The sequence below is a fragment of the Phaenicophaeus curvirostris genome, chromosome 15, assembly GCF_032191515.1.
Source record: "Phaenicophaeus curvirostris isolate KB17595 chromosome 15, BPBGC_Pcur_1.0, whole genome shotgun sequence".
NCBI lineage: Eukaryota > Metazoa > Chordata > Aves > Cuculiformes > Cuculidae > Phaenicophaeus > Phaenicophaeus curvirostris.
Window position 1 is genome coordinate 5,058,260 of NC_091406.1, and position 24,857 is coordinate 5,083,116.

At 37.6% G+C, this 24,857-nt stretch overlaps 1 protein-coding gene across 3 annotated transcripts; it reads right to left on the bottom strand.

Annotated features, from left to right (window-relative positions):
- MAPK9 (mitogen-activated protein kinase 9) lies at positions 1-24,857 on the bottom strand. 3 transcript variants are annotated; one of them, XM_069868934.1, is made up of 13 exons: positions 24,786-24,857; positions 22,572-22,680; positions 20,968-21,143; positions 17,578-17,707; positions 16,424-16,482; positions 15,304-15,442; positions 13,023-13,188; positions 11,646-11,717; positions 7,651-7,833; positions 6,714-6,838; positions 6,124-6,187; positions 5,361-5,432; positions 1-4,507 (listed from the first exon to the last, which is right to left on the bottom strand). In XM_069868934.1, the coding sequence occupies exons 3-13, from the start codon at positions 21,087-21,089 to the stop codon at positions 4,437-4,439; spliced, it is 1,203 nt and encodes a 400-aa protein (XP_069725035.1). In that variant the 5' UTR covers positions 21,090-21,143; positions 22,572-22,680; positions 24,786-24,857; the 3' UTR covers positions 1-4,436. The 3 variants fall into 3 exon arrangements, with proteins under 3 accessions (XP_069725035.1, XP_069725034.1, XP_069725036.1); XM_069868933.1 differs by having other exon boundaries at positions 1-4,579; positions 24,786-24,856; XM_069868935.1 differs by having other exon boundaries at positions 1-4,584; positions 24,786-24,856.

Consider the following 24,857-nt stretch of genomic DNA (forward strand, 5'->3'; position numbering starts at 1 on the left):
AAAAGATAGTTACTTCAACATTAGTTTAGCTCCAGACATTTTTAGCATGCAGAGTGGGCAAAAAAAAAAAAAAGATTTGATAAGTTGTGTAATAAGCTTTTAGAACATCACCGCCACTCATGTAATAATGCAATCTAAAATATAAGTAAAATAATGAGCCAGAATACACTTTTTGTGTCACATTTCAACTTGTTAAAATAAAAATAATCAAAGACGCTCCGGAAAAAAAAAAAAATCCCTAAATTCATCTATAGGAATTCAAGTCCAAATTCTGCATCTGGGCGCAGGTGCCCCTGGATCAAAACCAGTTTTGAGCAAGAATTACACAACACACAACCCAGGAAAGAATTTGGTTCCCAGTATATGGTATCACTAAGTTTAGCATCAAGCCCTGATAGAATCCATATGACATATGTAGAATATAGAAACAAAGGCTGTTCAGCATTTACCCCCCTACACGTAAAAGTACTTCCATTTCAAGCATCACAGTTCAAATGAAACACTCCACACGAACTGTATTGCTTCAAGACTGAACTCGTACTCCAACACGGCATCATGTTCAATAAAGATCTGTCTGCGCTTTTAACACCTGAACTTCCAGCATGCACTGAACCAGAGGACTGTGCTCCCACCACAAGACGGGTCATCCACTCAGTTCTTAGAGACTCAGTAAGTCAGCTGCACTTTTAATGTCCAAATCCTGCTTTCTTCATAAAGCAATTTTAAGCCAAATACAATCAGATCTAAAAAGGAAACCAATTTAGCACTTAAGATCCTTTCTTTAGGAAATATTTTTTTTAAAATTGATTCTGAATAGACATGTATGCTCTCTTATAAAAAGACAGAAAACCTCTAAAGCCCTCTGGTTCACAACAGGTTTTGAAACTTACCAACTAACTAGTTAATTTCTAGTTAAAGTTGAGTTTATTTTTCCATTGTTTTGACAAGGAAATGCAAACCCTTACTGGAAACATTGCAAAACTTCAAAGGCTGTTTGCAAACAGTAGGTTTCCAGTCATTTGGCTTGTTTATTTTATCCGTGCAGTCAAAGCCTTAATTTTGACATTCATTTATCATCTTTGTCAACAGAAATCTAGACCTGTTGTATCACGTTATTTCCTCAAAGCACACTTACAGACTGTTTATCCAGATTTCACAACACCAAGCTTCTCTTTCCAAGATTTTTTTGAGGAAAAATGATATAAGCACAGATGAAATGAACTGTTTAAAACATACTCCATTTCTGCAATGCCTTTCAGCTACTCAGTGTTCATATATGTAACATAACACTTCTGGAAAATAATCTGATTGATAGCCGCAGATCTCTCTTTTTCAGGTGAGCAGTTAAGATTATAGATTGTATCTATGGTGACCACCACTTAAGTCATATTTCATAAATTGTTTGTGTATACTGCAGTAGTGTTAACACTATACAAAGTCTCTCATAAAGAAAAAGTAACATTCATGTTTACAAAACTGAGCAAATTTTTTAATATATAGGTATATGTATACACACACATATTCTTAATCTTTAAATACATATAAATATTTATAAATGCCAAAGTGCAAAAAAAATGGTCAATTGCATCACATACATGGTTTTAGTATTAGGAATAAAAGCGATTATATTGCACACCAACCTCTCTAAACTTTTAAACCCCTGTCACATTACACGTGCATTTTGTTTTCCAGTAATGATGATGTTCTTACAGCATTGATGACCATTTCACAAATGCGGCACTGAACTTCCCCTGCAGTCAGGAATACAGCTATGTCTATATAATCCGCATGCAGTGCATTTATAGCCTATACATGCACACTGAAATAGCATGGGAACTCTAGCATGCACCTGTTCTGCATGCATTTTTCTGAATATAACCTGCATATGAGCCTTCTTGAGATCCATGTCCAGTCAGGTCAATAATAATCTGGTTTTGAGTTATGCTGGAAACAAAATCAACAATATTCACAGACATTTCACGCACGCTCTGAAAGCGGAAACATTTCTGTAAAATTTTGAAGCTTCAATGTGTGCCACAGCAAGAAGACATTAAAAAAATAAGGTATGAGACAGCTTTTCCTACAATAAGATTTACAAATAAACTCAGTTAATCTCAGGGGTTTCTTTGTTCCAAGAGTACATGTTCACACTAACAGTACGTACTAGGAGAAGGTCAGATAGCAGTTCAAATCATGAAGATAGGGCAGTTGTGTTAAAAAACAACACTAAAAGACAATTTGAATCACATAATAATTTAGGTTGCAAGAGACCTGGAGGTCATCTGGTCCAGCCCCTTGTTGTTCTGAGCAGCCCAAATCCAACAGGAAAAATTCAACTCTGAATATCCAAAACACATTAAAAAAAAATTTAGTTGCATGAAGACTTCTAAAGCAGTAACTGTTAAAATGAACACAGCACAGTGCAAATTCAGTTGAAAAAGATAAAAGTATTGAAAAATGAAATCTAGGCGAATACTTGCATAGTGAATCACTAATGTTCATTTTGAATAGGTATCTTCAGTAATTTTAACTTACACAAATAAAGATTTAAAAAACACCCAAGAACAGCAACCTGTACTGTTCTGCTGTATGGTAAGTAGGCATTTTACAGCATTTTTTTAACAGTGGCAAATATGCACTAAAACTATTTCACATATACTGTCAGTATTCCAAGATAAATTAAGGTAGCCTTAGGTTTAAAACAAACAAGAACTTCAAGTCCCAATATCTTGTAATTCAACTAAACAATTTTAAAAATCTACGATTCCAGATGACAATCCTGAAATTAACAGTGCAGTAAGTACTTTTTTGTAATTTATTTAAATTGCCTGGGACAGTAAAACCTGAATATTTTTGCCACAGCAAAATAGCTATTAAAAAAAGGCACAATTTTAATATAAATGCTGCTCTTCAAATTTTAAGGTCAGAAATAACGGACAGGTTTTTTTACAAGAGAAAAATGTCAGTAATGCAGTGGCTAGCTGGGCCAGTATATTTCATAAGTTCTATTAATATATTCAAGTCAAGACTATCTGGAACAACAGCTAAATACAGTGCCTTTAAGAAAGTGGTGTTTTACCTCATCTTGTATATCTCTAATATATAGTTTAATCTCACAGGCATGTGCACACACACAAGATCTGTTAGCAAAATTTCATACCAGCGCACTACAAAATAAATGTGCACAGGCTCACAATGTGTCATATAAAGCAATTTAAGCCCTACTCTGCTGCAAATGTGTTTTCTAATGCAATATATTGTGCAACGTAACAGGTAATGTCCATATATCCGATTCTGAAAACTGGAGTGATAAACCTGTATTGAAACGGCAAATAATCTCCTCTTCTCTGACACTGTAATTAGAACATTTGTATTAAGAATGCCTTCCTCCCCCAGTACAAATAGAGATGTTTTCCTAATGTGAGAATAGAGCTAAAGTTCTGCTAACTAAATACTTAATTTACAAATGACTCAAAACTACTGTATTTTTGGGGTTTTTTATTACTCGCCAGATAGAATGGACCCATTAAAATATGGAAAATATTTATGCAGCTATTCTGGGACTGCAAGTCTCTCTAATTTATCAGTTTTCAGGGAACGAAGAGCATCACACTTCCTTTTCTGTTTGTTTTTGTTAAAGGGCCAGTATCACAAGCCACAAAACACAATTCACCTCACTCTCCTCTTTCAAACAGGCACTGCTTCACATATAAGCCACTCATCCCTCCTTTAAGATTTAAATAAGCCACTGTATCTTCCATCCAGATTTTAAAAAGTTAGTCATACTCCTAGGTGACATACAAAGCAATGGCTATATTCTTTAAAGTTCACGTTTCTCTCTTCTACAAGATAGAAACATTGGCAAGTGAAGACAGAAAAGGCTCAATAAAAAAGTGCTATGTTGATGAATAACTGCCCTTTAAACATAGTACTGAGAGCATCCAATGTGCGAGTTCGCACTTACATACAACACTCCAATTGTTAAATAAAGCAAACAGCCGCAGTCACACATTAAAACAAACTTCATAGAGACTATACATTCAAAAAACCTACTAATGAGCAATACTGTACTAAAATGTAAACAACCATTGTGTCACAGAAGCCTGTCAGTTAGGACTGAAGATTCGTGAACCCACTAAAGAGGAATTATTGGCTAAAAGTCTATTAATAAACTGCTCACCTGAAATAGGCTGAAACAGAGAAAAGCCTATTATAGTGTCTAAATTTAATATTTTTTGTTCTTTAGACATTGATTTGCTTTCATTCTACAACATTAAGCAGGCAGTTTCATGACAACTGAGTAAAAATACAGGCATTACTTTAGCAGAACATGCAGAACATGGAGTTTTTCTACTTGGTTCCATTAACTCACAAGCAATTCAGGCCCAATGGAAGCAAGAGTTCTTTTCCAAAGTCGAGTCTGCAATCCTGGCTGATCATCGACATCCTTCAAGGGGTCCTGTCAAGGCATCGAGGCTGCTGTCTGTATCTGAGGCCAATGTTTGCTCTGTTGACATGGATGAAATGTCATTGATAGATGATGACTGGGAAGGACTGGTGTTGCTATTCACTGCTGCATCTGTGCTAAGTAAACCAAAGATAATAAAATCTGAGGCAAGACAATATTGCAGGTACAAAAAAATCAGACTTTTAGGCTCTGAGCATCACTTCTACCACAGAAATCCTTAGAAAACAAAGAAATCAATAAACAGCAGAAAAGCAAGCACCGAGTTCCCTAGTGCTCAAAAGCTGATGTGAACATTAAGAGATTCTAATTTTTCCCTCTCTCTGGGGAGGAAGATGAAAAAAGAAAAAGCAATGTATAATGTGAACAGTGACTTAAGTAACAAAAAAATCTATTAGGAATAGTTAATAAAAGACAGAACGGTATTTCAGTTACTGAACCATGAGAAAAGCAGCAAACATCGAGGATTTAATCACTGGCATAAATACTTTGCAATATTAGCTTTTTTTAAAACAAGGAGCCCTAACGATGTTTAGCCCTACATGAAAGGGACTCACTCACGCAGAGCCACAGAATAAGCAAGCATTCAGCATAAAAAGATGTATGTGCAGCACTGATGTAACATGGCATTGATTATTTAATTTGATGACCAAGCCCTTTGGGAATAAGACAGCTCAGGGTGCCAGACACACAAGACTTAAGTCTTCCTACAGTTTACTTCATATCAATGAAAAACTACTGCACATGGAACTCCAAAGGCTGATCAGAGTCAAAAGTCTTGAACACCGCCACTTTTGCCTACCTGGATTATTAAGCAGGATCTCTTCATTCACTAGTGCCACAGATCAGCACTACAAATCAGAGTTACTGGAGAACTACTGAAACAATGACTAACCTGAAGGCTGATCTTTTACCACACCATTCTTGCTCCTTTCTTCCCAATCCATTACTTCTTTGTATATTAATTCTTAAAAGAGAAGGGTGGGAGGAATGAGAGAAGAGACAAAAAAATCACATTCTAAGATCACAGAGGATTTGGATACAATTTACCTACGCATGAAGGTACACTGAAATAGTTAAGGGTCAGTCCGACAGTATAATTATATAGATATTTATTTTCCTTTTCTTTTTTTTTAAAGGCTTATAACAACATTTAAAGAATCCTACAGTTTTTCTTTAAGCACCACAGAAAGACACTAAGCATGTACCAAAATCAACATATTTTTAAAACAGAACAGCTGCCCATTTAAAAATAACAACCATCTCACCCCAACAATCTATATATGCCTACAATGCACTAGTATTAACTGGAAAAAAAAGTCAGATTTGGATTTACAAACACATATGGATAATCCCTGTGGAAATTTTACTTTGATAACAAAAACATACACAACTGTCTGTTCTTAAAGAACAATCTCCACAGATGTATTGAGGAAAGTCCAAGCATTCTGAAGTAAACAAGTAATTAGAATAGTGCATGAAACCCCCTTACTAACTATAACTAACTCCTTTAACTTTTCATATTGCCACAAGCAGTACTGAATAATTGGAAGACTGGGTTCCAGTCAGCTACACAATCCCACATGCACGTCCTGCAAGCCACGCATTAATAATAACAGTTATTACAATAACTGTCATTTGTCAAGCTCATTTTTTACCTTTCCATTCTTCAATTGCATGTTCTCTTTCTTCCAATTGTGCATCATAGATTTGAGGTGGAGGCTACAAAGAAAAGAAGTCCATAGTGTATCTACCACATCAGGTTAACATAAACAGTCACAATTTTAAAAAAAACCCAAACAACTAAAATGACCTTTTTTTTAGCATTTTGTTACCTTTATCTTTGGCAATCTATTCTCTACATCTCAAAATCACATTCATTTTACAACTCCAGAATGTGCTTTTAAGTCCTACCTCCCACTGAAATGCTGTTTAAAAGCATCAGCTAAAATTAAACTCATTGTAAGTCTTCAAGGGGCCTTAGAGAAAGTCCTCTTTTGAAAAAGCCCTAGATTACCACCTCTTTCCAAAAAGCAAAGGGAACTATCAACAACTACATTCAAAACTACAATTCCACTCCAACAGGAGTTCTTCAGGCAACTTTGCCCCTAATGTTGATCTGAAGGCTTTTATCTGTCACTTTTGCTAGCCAAAGAATGAGTTCAAAGCATGCTCTTAACTAAAACTTAATGTATTCTTTAAAGTTATTAAACTGATATCTTAAATTTTAATTTAAATGCAAACTTACAGCTTCTGCTTCAGCTGGATCATACCAGACAGTAATATAAGGATGACGTAAGGCCTCATCTACAGAAATTCTCTTGTCTGGATCTACTACAAGCATCTTTGATAATAAATCTCTAGCTTGACTGGCTAGAAAGTAAAAACAAAAAGAACATACATGTAAAAGCTGTAGAGTTTAATGTCTCAGAAAATGAAGACTGGGAACAGATGACACACACTCCAACAGATTTCTTAAACATCTATGCTTTTCAATGTGTCCCATTTATTGGTGACAAGAGAATACTTGACTTTTAATCTAGGGCTAGACAAGCCTCACAGAGTACTGATTATAAACTCTCTGTGCAATACCAGAGCCTGCATCTTGACATAGACAAAGAAGCACTAGCATGCACCCACAGAACAAGCATAAAGACGCTTTCCTATGCTGTTACTTTTTGGTTTTTAAATGAGGTCGCGATCCTTTACTTTAAATGTTGTTTTACTGCTATCGAAAACACAAACCCTTCAGCCAGCACCAACCAACCTCAATTTCGAACAGTTCCATTGTCACAAAATGTAAAAAAAAAAAATTTGACCATCTGGAGAACATAAGGTGAAGTATTTTTTCATTTTATCAGTAACTACCTAAAGTCAAAGTATAGATAAAATCAATTATATACACACATCAACTAGAAAAAGTTAATTGGAAATGATCTCCATAACAAGTATTACTTTCAGAGGACATTTATGCAACAAACATTATTCAATGCATTAGAATTATGAGAATTAAACAGAAGACTAGGAACAGGAAAATAGTTCTGTATTTAATGATCACCACTAAGATTTCAGGACATGGCATAGATGAAAGAAACAAAGTACGCAGCTTCTAATGTTGACAGCTATTGCAATAAACACTACAGATTAGTGGTTTTTAATTAAGCGCAAACCAAAACTCGCCTTACTTTTTAACTTGTCACGATCAGATTCTGATGGAAATATCCAGTCTGGGAAGAGCTCTTCAAATTTAATACCAGGATACTTCGGCCTGTTTTCTACGTAATTCCTGACTGTAGGCTGTAATTTCTTCATGAAGTCTGCTGATGGGGTTCCTAATTGTTCAATAACTTTATTCCATTGATCAATATCTGCACCATATCTTTAGGAAAATCAGCTGGACAATGTGAAGTCTGCACTATACAAAAATATAACTTAGAAATCTGAAAAGTTAACGAAAAGTTGAATAAAGGACACAAATACAAGCTTCATTCTAGGCAAAAAGCTAGATTGACATAAAAACAAGATTCAGATTTTGTAATCTTAAAGAGAGGCTAGAAGTGTTGCACAACGCATTATGCTTAAGTATCTTTTGATAATTATTATCTATTGGCTTGTACTGAAAGCAATACTTCTTGGGCACCCAAAAGAAGCTTTATTTGGAAGTTGTATCCATAGCAAACCAACTATAAGAACAGAAAAGAAAGTCTGCTGTTGAAGATTCTGAAGTACAACATAATACCCTCTACAGTAAAGATTCTTGATGGTAGGGAAACCTAAAGCACAAACACATCCCATTCAAATGAGGGCATCTTGTGCCTGTCTCCTAAGGAAACTAGGCTTTGGGCTGTAGAGTTTTTAGGGGACAATGGTGGATGGTTGGTTTTTTTCTGCTCTGAACAAGCCAGATTGGCATAACAAAGATCATTCATCTCACCAAGAAGGCACTGCACTAGTACATCTGATATTTAAGTTTACTCAGATTGACACTTTGCAGTTCTTCTGATAAAAACTATGTGCAACTCCAACAGACTCTAACCATCCACCCTACAAACATTCATAACCTAGCATCTCAAACTATCCATTCTCACAGGCATATTTTGTAAGAAGACAACAAATTTGCTGCACTTTGAATTAAGATATATTCAAAAACACTGAAGTGCTTTTATTTCAGTTAGCGTGCCACGAATACAACTAGAAACATCACATAGTCACTGCTTCACGCTAAGACTTTAAGACTTCTGATACAAAGATTGAAAATTATATTTGCTTATTGAATATATTTTAATGGAAAAACTACATTAAAATAAAAATTAAGATGTCAGTATTGTTAACTCTCATGCTAAAACAAAGGACAAACAAAGAAAATTTTAACATACATCAGGAAATTTTGTTCCTAGCTGGAAAACAGATTTCTGTGAGATATCCACCAATCTAGATTCAAGAAGATGCTTTTCCTTTGAGTAACAGCAGCCTGGTTAGCTAGCTAACCAAATCTGAATCCAGCCTATTGTGGTCTCAGAGCACTGCGGAGAAGGCAGCAAAACTTAATGACCCGTCCCACCTTAGTACTAAAAACTGTAAAAAAAATGTTTCAGATGGATTGCTTCAAAGTACCAGCAGATACTGAAAATCAAGAAAAAAAAGACAAAGTAGAACTGGACTTTAGATAAGCTAAGCCTGTTATCAGAAACCCAACTGAGAGAAACCCTTAATTTACACATAAAGCATGCAGAGCACGCAACGTGAGTAACCTTGCAACCTGCAGACAAAACCACCCTTGCTCTTCTAGACCTCAAGGTCGAAAGTCACCAGAACTGTTTAGTCCACACCAAGTATGCTTGCCTACTTTTTAACTTCTCTTCTTCTGGAGCCCCAAAACCAGAGTGTTATTACAAGCACAATAAAGCACAATTTTTTCCCCAAAAAAAGCATGAACACCCCCTTGTGCTTTTTGCATCAGCCAGGCAGTTAGTTTCCTTCACCATCTGGCCAGAAAGAGAACTAAAAGCCACTCTGGTGCTGCCAGGCTTTCCATTATTTCATCTTGGGTATCTACATAAGTGCCAGCAACTGCAAGGCCCTGATCATCCTCCACAGCACCAGCCAGAAGCAGGCTCAGTGCATCCATCACCCTGGCAACGTGAAGCATTGCAGCCCAGCCAGAGCACTGCTGCAAGTATCCTATTGACCAGATAGAAATATATATATATAAAAAAACTACTGAGTCCAAGAGTAGGTTTTCTGGAAGACAGTCAAGGGCACATCACTAGGCAACGTGCTCAACTTGGTTCCCTGCTCTAAATCTCTGAATACTAAGCCATTTTGAAATTTAAGTAAAAAAAAAACAACAACAAAAAAACCCCAAACTAACCCTGTAACTCAAAAAATATCCCACAAAAATAAAATAGAAAGCTTCACAGCGAGGCACACGAGCATCCCCCGTAACAAACCCCATTCTCAAACAATCCTGCCACTGAAGGTGAAAAAAGCCAAAAATCTGAGTGAAGCAATCATCAGTTAGGAAAAGTTTCGACACTACGGTTATCAGTATTTCACATTAAAGAGAACCGCAAATCTTGCAAGAGGCAAGACACCCTGTAAGTACAGCTGTGCACCATGCTAGTACACCAGGGGAGGAGACTCCTTGAAACATAGATTGGTGGAGCTTCGATGACCTCCAGAGAATCAAAGGCGATAATCTGCATATACAACAAGTATGGACAAAATTTCCTTCGTTTATTCATGAATAAAACAAAACAGCCCATGCTGACATGCAGGTGAAAGACACATAACAGACATGAAGAATTGTGTTAGGTTGGTCTGAAGGCTTCAAAAGGTAAAACAATAAGTATAGAAAGGAAGAAAGGTGTAAAACAAAAAGACTTCTTTAACAATTGTTCGTAATACCAAATAATGCATGATCAGCTGCTAAAGATTAGTGTCATAAAATTTAGCATTAAAATTGAAAGTCCTCCTCTATAAGATACGATACATGGGTATCTGTGAACAGGTACTTGATATTTTTAGTGGTGGATTCAATTTTTCCTTGCTGATGAGCAAAAATATTATACCTTCTTCAAAATCTTGGACCACAAGTAGCCATAGCTCCTTATGACCTACAGCCAGAGCTGACAATAGTGGTTTATTACATCAACTGAATTCTATTCTGAACAATTCTGAATATCCAGTCCTTCAACACCACTACTTTGTAAGATATTATTTATAAAGGACGAAATTTATTTTGCTCCAATTTTTGCACCTGGAACTTGATAACGAGTCAAATGTTTTAAATTTTGTTGCTAGGGAAATATTTTGAAAATCTTTTTTTCAAAATCTTCAAAGAACATTTACTTCATTAAACGATCACTTCTGCTTACTTAATACAGCAAAGACTCATTTGTCATCCAGCCATGTATTATTTAAGCTTCTCTAAGGCAGAAAAGCACATATATGAGGGCTTTGTTTGTTTTTAATAAGAGAAAAATTTCCTACAATTATTATTGTACAAGAAAGCAGAATACTATCAAGAGAAATCTAGGTAAGAAAAATATTGGAGGGAGGAGTGGAGGAATAACAATCTTATAGAACAGGTAAGCCCAAAATAAAATTTTCATAGAATGAAAAATCAATTCCAAAAAGAATGTTTGCTTTTTATAATAAATAATAGTAGTAAAAAATATTTCTCATGCAGCGAGCTTGCAATTAGGACACTGCTGCCCAGCAAGCACTAATAAGCAAGAAAAAAATCTAATCGGAACTCAAAAAAATTGTGTAATAAAAAAATTAGTCTACTGTTCAAACAAACAGCAAAATCCATGCACAGTAAAAGGTAATTTTATAGGCTTTTGCTTATACCATTTATCTACAAAGAACAAGATTAAAAAATATACTTACTGCTATTTTTTAAACCTAAGAGTATTCTTTTTTAAGCTACAAAAGATGAAACTCTTAATATAAATTCTATGGATTCAACCAGTACAAATTACATTAAATAGTCCACTATGAAAATAAAAGGGAAAGCTCAACAATTTGGTTAATGACACTAATTTCAAGTAGTACAGTAGGTCTATTAAAACATATTATTGAAAATATCGCTTATGCGTTTATATTTATACAGATCAAAATAATTGTGTTTCTGTTGGAAGGGGAATGGGATTCAAGGATGACTAGGGAAGGATACGATCAGTGCCTTGGAATATCACACAACCTTTCACCAATTCTCCCATGATGCACCCAACTGACCAGATATCAACTGAAAGTAAAAATGAAATGATCAAATTATGATGTATCATGAACAAAAGTGAGGAAAACAAACAAAACCATCTAGCACCTACAGGAAAACACAACAATGTGGAAAATCAAACCACTAACATGAATTTTCAATCATATCAACACCAAGCAACTGCTGCTAAACTTTGTTATTAGCATTTTGTAAAATATAATCAGTGTTTACATTTCTGAATCGACCATGAAGAAGGATACAATCTCTTCCTGGGAACAGGACTTTATGGAGGACCATTTCTGCCATAATGCACCCAACAGACCAGATATCCACTATCATATGTTAGGTGCAACAAGGACAAAAGATTAAAGAGGTTTTTTTAAATATCACAATTACGCACTTGTATGTTCACACTGTACTCCTACAGTCCTTCAGATAAGTCATGTTTTGTCCCATCCAGAACAGCCTCTACTAAAGCTCTGATCCACACACCAGCACTTGCTGTATGACAAGCTGCCTCGTGCATTAATGAAAGCTTTTTTTCCATTATCAGCAGCCCAGCAAGGTCCTGCAAAACCCTTGTTTTACACAGCCAAAGGTACATGTATGCAAAAAGCATGGTATCCCCAAGCCCCTGCAATAAAGCAAAAAGATGTACTAGGACTGAACTGCAGAGGAGGCAGTCCCTCCTCCATAGCTAGTAAAAATCAGCAGGTTAACACCCCCCATAATACAACTCAAGGACAATTTCCTAGCCAACACTTTTGCAGGCTGAACATTAAATAAATTATAGCTGTGTTGGTTTTAGTAATATAACAACCAGCCTCTGAGTGTTAAGCAGACTTAAGAGCGTATAAACATGGTTTATCGTAGAGATTTGAAACAGATTTTAATAATCAGATGCTAAAGGAGACAGACCGTTGAAGGAAGATGCTTCAGAATAAAATCACACTGATAAAAGCTTGTTGTTCATAGACTGATGATTGTTAATCTTTTTAACATCATCCAGCATTAAGTATCTCAACTGGAGGGGAGGTTGTAGGATTAAAACAAACGGCAACAGGACAACATGTGAAAAAAATAACAATAGCAAGGGGAGAGGTAGCAGTATATGTTAAATGGATATAAGCACACAAAGCTGAAAACTATTATAGTCTCCAAAATTATTACAATGTAATTTTTGTTATTTCCAATACCACGAATAACATACATCAACAACAGACTTGGCAGGGGGGAAAACAGTCCTCCTTTCCACCTTCTAAAGGTGCTACATTCTGAGACAGATGCACTTTTGACAAAAAAAAAAAAAATTAAACTATTATTCCAGCAACTTACCATTCTCTTTATATCCCATTCCAAGGATAACTTCTGGTGCTCTGTAATACCGTGTTACTACATACGGAGTCATCATAAAGTTAGTACATGCTGTTCTTGCCAGTCCAAAATCAAGGATTTTGAGCGTACAATCTGATTTTACTACTATGTTGCTGGGTTTCAAATCCTAGCGAGAAATAACTTCAGTTAAGGAACGATCAACATACAAACAACACACACCACTCCTTCACAGTCAACATATGCCACCAGTTCACTTCACGTTAACAACTGCATATTCCTGCACTGATGTATCTGCTTATTTATACACAGATTACAGTTAAACACTGTTAAGCTAAGCACTCAAAAATTCATAGAAAATCAGAATGAAAGCTGTCTGCAGAGTCTTAATTTACCCAGCTGGGCACTGACAGTACAGTCGCTTCACAATGTGTGCATGTATCGGCTTCCTTGACACTTAAGTGGACCTACTTTGGGTGTGAATAAATACTGGTAAAGGAGATTGTTTCAAATACTGTCATTGTTAGGTCATGGGTCTTAAAGACCTTATCAAGAATTAGTCAAGCATCTGCACGAAAAGAAGTACCTCAACACTCAAAGCATTCATAAGTATTTGTTAACGCAAAATCAGCCACTTGCATTATGCGATTAGCAAATTTCAAAGAATTGGGATGTAGTGAAAACAGTTATGCAATGAGGGAGGAGAAAAATCCTTTAGGAGACATGCCTCATGGGAAGAGTCATTATCACACCCAAAGGAATGGACAGATAGAGAAAACTAGAATAACTGAGATTTATTCACGAAGTATTAGAAGTAAATTAATTACACACGTACAACTTCATTTATTTCTGCTCACATTTGACTTGGTTTCAACCACATGAACCATGTTCTCAGATACTTCGTTTTCTTAAAAGGATATGGGGATAGGCAAATAGTTCACGTGGGTTTTTATGTTTTAGGAAGGCATCAAATCTGCAGAATGCTATTGAATTTACTCGGTTTGGTCACAGACTCTGAGCAATTCCTAGATGTAATTCCTACAATTCCATTCCTTCTAGTTTATCCCAGCTCTGCTCCTTTCCTAGCCTGGCTTCTTTTCAAAACCAAATCTCTCGATCTTACAAAATGTTTCCACTCCAGAAAGGTCATATTGTTTTGTTCCTAAACTAACCCAACCTAACGCTCACCGCTTTAGCTCCCCCATTCAAACAAGCTTCACACCTCTGTACAGCTGCTCACACTGTGGTTCCTCTTACTGGTTGAATAAGAAAATAGACGGCATCAGTTGTCTCTAATTGCTCTGTTAGTTCTACAAGCTCAAATTTCCCAGGAAATATTGTGCCACCCCTCTAGCTCCAAATCACAGCCAATAAACCAGGTGGAGTTCAGATGGACTTCCAGCCCTCCTTGCTTCAGTCTCACACATCTCACAACAGTTTAGAAAAGCCCAGTACCAAGGCTATCTGGATACAGACTTCAGCTAACTAGACATAACTTCCTTGCTAAGACCACAGGATTTTCATGGTAGATTTTTTTCAGCAAAGGAAGGAAGTAGATTCATTGTAGTTTCTCAATTATGCTTATGGATTGAACAAAGACAAAAAGAAGCACATTAAACTACAACTGGACAAATTTTTTTGAGCAACCAGGCCAAAAAAGAAATTTATAAGGCAAGTGTGCCCAGGAGGTAGGGGAAGAAAAGGAACAGAAACCAAGCAGAACCATGGACAGGCTAATAATGAAATAAACAAAATTAAGAAACCCCAACAACAGAAGATCAGTAGTAGAACAACAGAAGCGAAGTCTGCACAGGACTTTGAAATTCCAATCATTTACAAACTTTACTTTTCAGAATCACAGAATGGTTGAGGTTAGAAGGGATTGCTGGAGGTCATCTGCTTCAATGCATCTGCTGAAGCAGGGCTATCTACAGCCAGTTGCCCAGGACCATGTCCAAACGGCTTTTGAATATCTCCAAAGACAGAGATATTTAAGAATTAAATATTACATTTTAAAGACTCATTCTTTACTAGTTCAGAAGTTCCACAGACACTCATGTTTTATCTTTTAATCAGTTCAGCATTAGTTAAATCCACAGAACTAAACTGATTTAACATCAATTTGCAATGAAGTCTTTATCTTTGAACTAGAAACAATCTTCAGGTTCACTGATATTCTTACGAATGAAAGAAACAAATGCTTAAAATAGCCCCCACCTTCTCCCCATTTCACAAGAACATTTATGTTCATAAAGAATATTGTTAATGATTTAATACTACCTACTCTGTGGATGATACCAGCCGAGTGAAGATGTTTGATACCACACAGCATTTGGTAAAGAAGATAAGACATTCTTTCATGATCCAATTCCATATGAATAACCTGGCACAAATTGGCATCCATCAGCTCCATAACCAAATATCTAGAGCACAAGAAAACAAGCATTAACAAAATCAGAGTCTTACTTTTTATATCAGTTCAAGCTTAGCAGGAGAGATGTCTAGTAGTGGCGAACTACATTGCTATAACAAGGGTCAAAAAGCTTATGATTAAATAAAAAACCATGCACGACCACGGTTAAAATTAAATTATCTATTCTAACATATATAATATTAAAAATTAAGCATTCAGTAGTCCACTACAAGACATCAGAATTCCACTAGCTTTATAAACAGTAATATAGAAGAACAGAGTTTATGCAGCATGAAAAACTGACTGAAGTTGATGCAGAAATTGTGGGTATTACAATTCATCAAAAGGTGATGCTTTTCACTTCATTTAATAACAATACAAAAAATAAGAAAAGCACAGTAAAAACCAAGAGGGAATGATTCATTTTCAAGTTCAAATATCATCCGCTTACCCTCTTCAGACGAACACACTCCCCCAAATATCCAAGACACCCATTCACAAATCACAACCTCACTGGAATCTATGAATACCCCACCAATTATATCACCATGATTCCTTTCTAGACCAACTAACATAGCCTGCATAAAAAAGAAACACATTCATTTCTTCACTGAGGCCAAAAATACTGTTGTGCTGATGTGACTGGTATGGCAAAAAATGGTATCAGGTTATCCAGTTATTATCCTGAGGTGACCCACTTGGAGAGAAGACAAAGCAGGCAAACCAGATGCATACGCAATCAGTACGGCAGATGGATGAAGAAAAGGTAAATAACCTTTTTTTATTTCCCACTTCCATCTTATGCATGTAGTGAAACAAATTTCTTGGTCTTTCTTAAAGAAATCTAGAAATAAAGACCAATTAAATACTAAATTCAGCCTTTAGCTATCCTCTGTTTTCAAAGCATGAAGTCTGTATGATATTGGAAATAAAACTCCAGGGCTCAGGCCAGTATTTGTCAGGAATATTAAAACAAAAATCTAGTACTTACACATCCTGAAATTCTTCTAGTGACTTCTGTGGTGTAAATACATTTAATAAACTAATTATCTATAAAATAAAAATAATTGTTAGAAGGAGCTTTCACTTTAATTCACACAAAAATCCACTATCACAGAATTACTATTCAAAATCACATGCACACTGCCGCTGTATACAAATTGAACGTTGGCTTCACTTAATTCACATGTGCCAGTTCAGAAATAGTTCAAAACTCCAGCATCTATACCAAGGGACCCAAGAAAGTACAAACTCACTCTTCTTCTGTTTGAAGTTACACAACACCTTCTATCTCCCTTCTCAGTGCCTGAAATATATCCTATTTCTTCCCAATAAATACTTATCTCTTCTTTTAATTCACATGTGTAAGGAATTTTAATCAAGGCTGTCCAACATCACATACACAGAGGTGCACCACACCATCCCATTCAACTTAGATTATGGTGTACTCTTTCTAGAAGAACTGCTAAAATTACTGCAGTGACCTCCTTAGTAGCCACCTTGCTTTTATCCTGCTACTTCTGGTTACTTAAAAATCAGTCTTAAAAGACTAACTGATTCCACTGCACAACGACAATGATCAGCAATGTTTTTAGTTCATGTTATTATCAGAACAATCACATAAACCTTAGATTTTTGTACTTGAAGGCTGAAGTATTGATATTAAGACTTGTTATTTTAGAAAGTTCAAAGGTTTTAAAATACATATGTATTGCTCACAGTGTTTCAGTTCTATTTACCAACAGACTGCTAGACAGTGCTGCACCCCTGCAAACCCCACTAGTTAAACACTACCTAATAAAAATCTTGCCCAAGCTCAGATTTAACCACAATGCAGTTACAAGAGCCAAACCCACAAACCCACTGCCAAAGGGGTTTGCTGCAGTATGACTTAAAAGAACAAATGCAATCCAGCAAGGCCAGTTCTATAAAGCCTCCGCTGATAGTGAATCTACACCAACAACAAAGCAAACCCCTCTCTTGACACCTCATCCTCTAAACAGTTCTCACCCAAGAACTTAATCCTACGTTGTAAAGAACTGAATTGCCCATAGCAAATCTTTTGGTTACTAAGTAAGGGAGCAAATCCTGAGCTTTTCTGACAACTGACAGTAATGAAGGAGAGAAATACAAAGCCAAACTTACATTTTTGTGATTGACACATTTTAAAAGAACAAGCTCTCTGTAAGCTCTTTTTGCGTGGGTTTGATTCTGAAAAGGACGACTCAGCTTCTTTACAGCAACATTGATTCCAAGGACTGTGTCAAATGCAGCACTAGAAATTTTCAAAGACAAACAACTTAAGTTGAAGTCTGTTTGAGGGAAAGGAGGGGGGAAATGGGAGACAGGAGTGAGAAAATAAATCAAGATTCAAGACAAAGCATATCCACTAAGCTGTTTATGCTAACTTCAACTAATTTTCATTTAGAAAACAAACATCCTTTAAAATCTACACATCCTTTAATACATACAAAAAGGTCAAACAGAAGCAACTGACACTCATCAGAAGTCTTCCTGCTTTTAAGACCAAATCTGCTGATTCAAAACTAATTCAGAACTGCAAGATCTAAAAATATTTTAAGCTTATTTGAATTCAAGAAGCATTTTGGTTGCCTAATCAGTATATCTGGAGTATTTTTTGGACAGGGTTGCTGACAATCCTTTAATATTTGCAATAGAAATTTCTCTTTCCTAAAGGAGAGTGACAACCATGTCTCCATGATCCTTTCTGCACGCATCAAGACTCTCCGGTATGGACAGATTATAAATTATACACAGCTTTAGCGCCCAGCAGAAAATTACATTCATCACCTCGGTTTTGGAACAAAAAATCCACAGAACTGCGTGATGTGGAAAACTCAGACTGCAGAGAGCAAGACGAGTTAAAAAGTGAACACAACCATTAAGTTTGTCTTGTTTTTTCAGCTGTGCTTGTCCCTTCCCTCTGCAGTTTGAGGTACAGCTGTAAGAATCTAAAGCTAAATTATCAGTGTACACAGAACAAGACAAAAGTGGGAATAGTCTTCATTATTAATGGAGATTATTCAGCAAAATATATGTGAATTCATACCACAAATTACTCAAGAACTGCAACCTTTATATAGGTCCATTTTTAAAAACAGATTCCCACATTATTTCCATTTAAAGTTCCTTTCACAAGGTACGAAAGCATTCTAATTCATGTATATTTTCCAAGCACTATCAAGCTCTTTGTGAGCTCCTTCCCTGTGTCATCAAGATACATATGATACCAGCCCTAAAAGGAGCGTCATATTCTAAGTACTCTTACAAAAAGCACAGCTCCTCTGTGATAACACTGCTCAAATCACATGAAGTTTATCAGCATAAGTAACTGCTTTTCTGACTGTAAAAAGCAATACCACCACAAAGCAGGGCTCACCCACAAGCTGTTATGTTTTCTTGAAGGCATGTCCCAAATTACATGTCCCAGATTCGAGTCAACGTGCCATTTGCACTAGAGGCTTACTAGCATTTATTTCTACTTAGTTCTGTGAAATACATAAATCTTTATTCAATGATACAATCACTCTTAGATTTAAAACCTTTATGTCTATGCAAAACAAAACACAAAATAGGAGGAAAGCAACAGGCAAGTCAGCTGGTGAAATTATTTTCCTCTCAAATTTGAAAGCACTGATGTTTCAGTATTCGTATCACCTAGAAGACACTGTATGTAAATAAAACAGTTTTGCATGTGTTAATGACTTTAGCTACACCTGAAAATTAGTATGAAATCAATAACCAACAGGTTCTGCTTGAACTGGCTCTTCAAGTCAACTACAGGTCAGTAGTGGACAAAGAAGCAATTTTAGGGGAAGTGGCCCTTTCTGATTCAACAAATTGGGTATGTGTCAAAGCTCAGTCTGAGCACAAACAAAGGACTCCACCTGAACTTCTGAACCTCTTACTTTGCTCATCTACACTGACAAAAAAAAGGTCTGCTACCTACACAATCCGAGGGGAAGAATTAAAATCAGACTTGAAGAAGAAAAAAAAATGGTAAAGATTTATTTTAATTTACCAAGAAAAAAGACAAAATATATCTTCTGTTACCACTATGACCACACTTCTAAATATCACCTTATTCTACCTAAATGAACAAAAAAAAAAAAAAATCATGGATATAGTTGGTGTTAAATGTCTTTCCCCATCCCTGCTCATTTGTATTCAAAAGAGATTTTTTCATCATGGCAACTGTTTCAGGCACAGATGTTAAAATGCCGATTTGCTAGAGTCTACCCAGTTATCCCCTTGGCTACTACAGAACATTTATAAATTATTTCAGCATTTGATATCATGGTAGAATCTCAATGCCTGTCCCATCATATAACAGCGATTCCAATTTGATCACAGTGAACTGTAGTAGGGTCTTCACTCCACTCATGATCTTGAGCAAACATTCAATATTAAAGAGTAGTGATGCCACGTGCATGATGAAATGCAGAGCAATAGGGCTATCTGAATTTAAAAAATAAAGGCACGTTGTCAAAAATGTGCTCTTTTCCTGCATATTTAACTTATTACAGTTATGAAAAGGTCGAACAGACACGAGCAGGTGCTGTATAAAGAGTTGCTCGCAACCCATGAGTCACACACTTATTCTGCAGAATTTATAGATGAACAGAAACTGCAGACTGGATTTAAAGCATGAGCAGCCCATCATGTGTTGTAATGAAGTCTAATATTAGAGACTTCCTGAGCGTATCTGTTTGCTGCCCTGTGCATGCTGTCGTAAAAACGCAGCAATAAACATTTTTATAGTTATTGAATAAGTTTTGCCCAACAAAACGTGGGCTGGCAGTAAGCCGTGTGGAACGGATTGCTGCGGTCTAAAAAACACGTGAAAATGTTTAACTTTGACTGGCCCAGGGGTGTGGTGCCATACAACAGACTAAGGTTCAGGATCAGACTAACGACTCTCACGTCCTGGGCCAGTGGAGGCTGGACACAGAGCAGAGGTGACACACCACAGAAGAGCTGGCCAGCCCAACCCCTCACACAGCATCCCTTTCTGGTTAATCTGTGGAGTGACAATGACACTGATTTGCCTCATCCTGCCAGTTAATGGCAAGGCACTGCACTGATGGCTCCTAGAAATGGACAGGAGTGATCGGGAATAAAAGAAGGGGAAGAAAGGGGACCATGATGAGGAAACAAGTAAAACCCAGAAGCTCTCACCATCGCATTGTCATGATAGGGCAGTGTAAGACATAATTACATGTGGAATGTGAGAGCTAAAATCAAAAGTAAAGTGGTTAATGAGAATGAAATTCATTGATGGTTTTAATGTATGCAGTTATCCAAATAGTAATTTCCCCCCTAAAAAAAAAAAAAATAGTTTGCACATGAACTACAGCAAGTAAGTGTTTTCAAATTTATTTAGTCCACAACCCTGTAGCAAGAGACAGAAATTATCACGAGTATTTGATATTCTGGCACCACTATCAGGAACACATTCTAATTTAGTTTTCTATTTATAGCTTTTTATATTTAAGTAAACTATTTCTTACTCACCAAACAATGCCCTGTGCCCCTGATCCTATGGGTTTCAATTGCTGGTAACGTTTTAGTACAGTGAATGTTGAATCTGCAACTTGAACACTGTAAAACTGACTATCGCATTTACTGTCACTCATGGTGTAGTGTCATGTAGTTTTCTCTCTCAAGGACCCGATAAGAGTTTTCAAGATCTTAAAGAAAAAGAAAGAAAACAAATGTTCAATCTCTCACTGATTCCAGGCAGACAAAACAGAAAACACATTACATGTATTTTAATACAGACATGCATTTTTCAATAGCATACAAATAAATAAGTATTCTTTCAACTTCATGCATTACCACTGCTAATGAAAAATACTTGCAGACAGACAGCAAATTATAGCTTTCACTGCTTTAAGTACATGCATGTTTCTATTCCAATCCCTAAAACAAAAAGCAGCTAAGTAAACAACTGTAAAAACAAACCCACCCAAATCCAACAACTCTTCTCCTTGAAGGATACTCCCCAACTTAAAATTACTACCATGTGCTAGGACTGTATTAATTTCTGTATTACCAAAAAACAACCCGCATGTCTTTCAAACACTGATAACATAGATAAAAGCAACAACAGAAACCCACAGAGTCCACTGATACAGAAGGAAACAGGGTCTTAATAAAAGACTTGACTGCAACTGCAAAACGGGTTTGAAACAAAACAACTGCCACCAAAATGCCTATGGCTGCTGCAGTTTCCCCCTTTCAGCCTTGTGCAGTAGGAAATTCCAAGCAGGGCTCTGCCTCCTCACCTCTTCTGTGATCCACATTTATCACAACCCACCCTCCCTGCCATTTAAACACATCGTAACAACCTGCACTATCAGCAGAGCATTCATGGTCCTACAAGAGTTAAGAGTTTTGTGCTACAGTTGGAAAGAGACTTTTATGCTGTAATAGAGCATAAGTTAAATCCAACTGTCAAGAATGAATTAGAGGTAGGCAATTACATCAATGAGCGAGGTAATGGACTAAACCTCTTCAGCTCCAAAGTGCTACGGTAATGAGAGTACAGACCTCTGTTTTTCCTGGGCCTCCATCCCTCTTCCAAACCTTACAAGAAAATTACCTCAGGAATTACTGAGGAGATCTCTAACAAATGTTCTATTTTTAATTTCACATTTACTATGACTCTCTCTGTCATTACAGCCCAGAGTAAATAGCACAGTCAAGTGTCTCTTGAAACAGGAAACGAAAGCAGAGCACCTTCCCCTGGAGCAGCTGTCCTCACCACTGGCCTGCACGCCTGCTTTAGCTCAAGAAGAGCAGCTACACTCTCTCTCTCTTTCTCAGCCTGCAAAATATTTGTGAGCCAATGCAAAACAGAAAAGCCTCAAGAGCAACCCAGAAGCCTGTCCTAACAGAGACCCACACAAATGGCTTCTGGTTGCTTCAAGAATTAGAACTTGGACCACTCTTCCTAGGTGCTCATAGGAGGTGGCAGCATCTTTTCCAGGGCTTAAGCCAGCAGAACTCTAGGAAGTAAAACAGGTGGAAGACCTAGAAATTCTAATAAAGACTGGGCTTAATCTGGTAATGGCTAGTCTTAAGGATTCTCAAGAAACATCTAGAGTCCCTTTTACCTTCTAGTTTCTCAAAATTTCAGCAGCATTTTAAGCAGTAGACATTCAACTTGGTCATATCTGGCAGCAATGTAGGCAGTACATTTACTTGATATTTCCTCTTAGAAGCCTAAGGAAAAAAGCAGAGGAGAAAGGATCAGCAAAGGGAAAATGTGAACTCCCAACTTTCTGTTTCTGCCACAGCTGTAGCAGGAAGAAAAGTACGTCTCTTAGACAATATTTTTAGAGGCAGTTGGATGCAGTTCCACAATTGGTTCACACTAACATGAGACCAAAATGCTGCCTTTAAAGGCACAATCAGCCTTTCCTCCTACACCCCAGGAACAACCCCACTCTTCTGTCCAATCCTTTTTATTACTCCAAAGCACTGATTTTTCTGATTAACACTCACTGTGTATTCACAGTATGTTCAGCGAATCTTCATACACTGGAAGAAAAGTATGGCTAGAAGGTCATGGTCCTGCTTCTAAACAAAAACAGAGCAAAACTAAAAAAAGTATCGATTCTACATATACTGGTAATCAAGTTAATGACTTGTGGGCTACGCAAGAACTCTGCTGCAACTCTTCACAGGTTAATGAAACACTTTCTGTAACAAAGATAAAGAAGCAGAGGAAGTTATCCTGAACCACAAAAACTCTCCCCTTAAGGAAACTTGTCTGTACAAAGCCATCTTTTAAAAATAATTTAGAGATTAAGTTAAGCTCTTTAGACAAGACCCAAGGGGGGATTTGGGCATCACAACACAGCAGTTTTATGTATTCTGATACCCTCTACATTTCACCATGCTAAGTACCCCACCTCTCCATAAAATAGGGAAGAAAAGCAAGCTCGCTCTAATTTTGACTTGGGATGCAAGCTCCTTGGAAGCAGCACGTTACTGAATCACAATGTTTTTCTATTTTGGACCAGGCACGCGATGCATATAAACTGAGTAGGTTTTTTTAATGTAACTTGCTTGTACAATTGGGTAAATTTAGGAATTACAAGGCTAACTGAGCACATCATACACAGGAAACTTACAGGACTGGTTTTCAACCTGCAGTTCATGGGAGATAACAAGTAAAATAACCACACATCAAACCCACCTCATTCAGTATGGCCAATGAGTTGTTATATATAGAATTCCAGTAAGAAATGTTTAAAAGCAGCTCCACTACAGCACACACTCCGTATTAAACAGTCACCCTCCTAAAGGGCATTTATTAAAATGGCCACTTGTTATTAACCAGATCCGTCCTCTGGATATCTTCATGTCAGAAGCTTCTGAAACAAACAGGCTATAGCAGTTGGGAACACATTCCCAGGGTTGTTTTGGTTACAGAAATGTTACTACTGACCCTGAAGCATAAGAACATCAAGAAACTTAACTTGATTTTTAAATGCCAAGCTCATATTCTACTGCCGACAGAAGGAATAGACAAAGAACAGACAATGAACATATGTATATATATATGTTTATGAGAAAATATCGAAGTTCCATGCTCCCCCTATTCTCCTGTACACAGCTGCAAATGCATTTCAAATTCAGGTATGCCCTTTTAGAGACTATAATCCCGTAGTGTTGCGGGTTTTTAATCTCTACAGCAACACCTATCAACAGGTATGAGTCCAGCTGCAGTATCACAGCGAGGCACCTCCTGCCCCACCACTCACAACCCTTCAACAGCCCCTTACACCAGGACTAGGTGTAGCAGGAGCTCTAGCTGAGTAACTTCAATCGGTTACACCCGAGTTTAGAGGCACTCGGGATCCGTTTAGCTCTCTGGAAACGCAACCCTTTCCTTTAAGCCACCCAAACCACCTGTTTAATAGCAAAGCTCGGCTTTTAAGCACAGGCTGCAGACAGACGCGGGACGTGGCCCAGCTGCGGGTGGGTGGGAAGAAGGAAAAGTTAAAGCGCGTCCCTGCAGCCGCGCCGCTGAGCCACAGCGCCCTGTGCTGCTAGAGCCGCTTTGCCTCAGGAGGCTCGGGCTCGCCATTCCCGCACCCGCAGAGGGCGATCCCGGCCCGGTGAGCGGGGAGGGAAAGGCCGGGAAGGGCCGGGAAGGGCCGCATCGCCGCTCCGGAGCAGCGGCACGCGGGGAGCCCCGCTCTGCCCTCGCCTCCCGGGCGGGGCCCGCGACAGAAGCCGCGCACACCCCGCGCCTCGCCCCGCTCCGGCCCCGCACAGCTCCCCCCTCCGCCCGGCCTCGCGGCGCCCTCCTCCCTCACCGTCTCCTCCCTCGGCCGGTGGGACAGGGCTCAGCCGCCTCTCCCTCCTCCTCCTCCTCCTCCTCCCGGGCG

What these genes read in the sequence shown, in the direction of transcription:
- MAPK9 (XM_069868933.1), bottom strand. Translation starts at nt 21,089, where the DNA reads ATGAGTGACAGTAAATGCGATAGTCAGTTTTACAGTGTTCAAGTTGCA. An exon ending in CTAGAAGAATTTCAGGATGT is followed by an intron (nt 15,443 to 16,423) that starts GTAAGTACTAGA and finishes CTTGTGCTCTAG; the next exon opens with ATATTTGGTTATGGAGCTGA. An exon ending in ATCCAGCTGAAGCAGAAGCT is followed by an intron (nt 6,188 to 6,713) that starts GTAAGTTTGCAT and finishes TTTTCTTTGTAG; the next exon opens with CCTCCACCTCAAATCTATGA.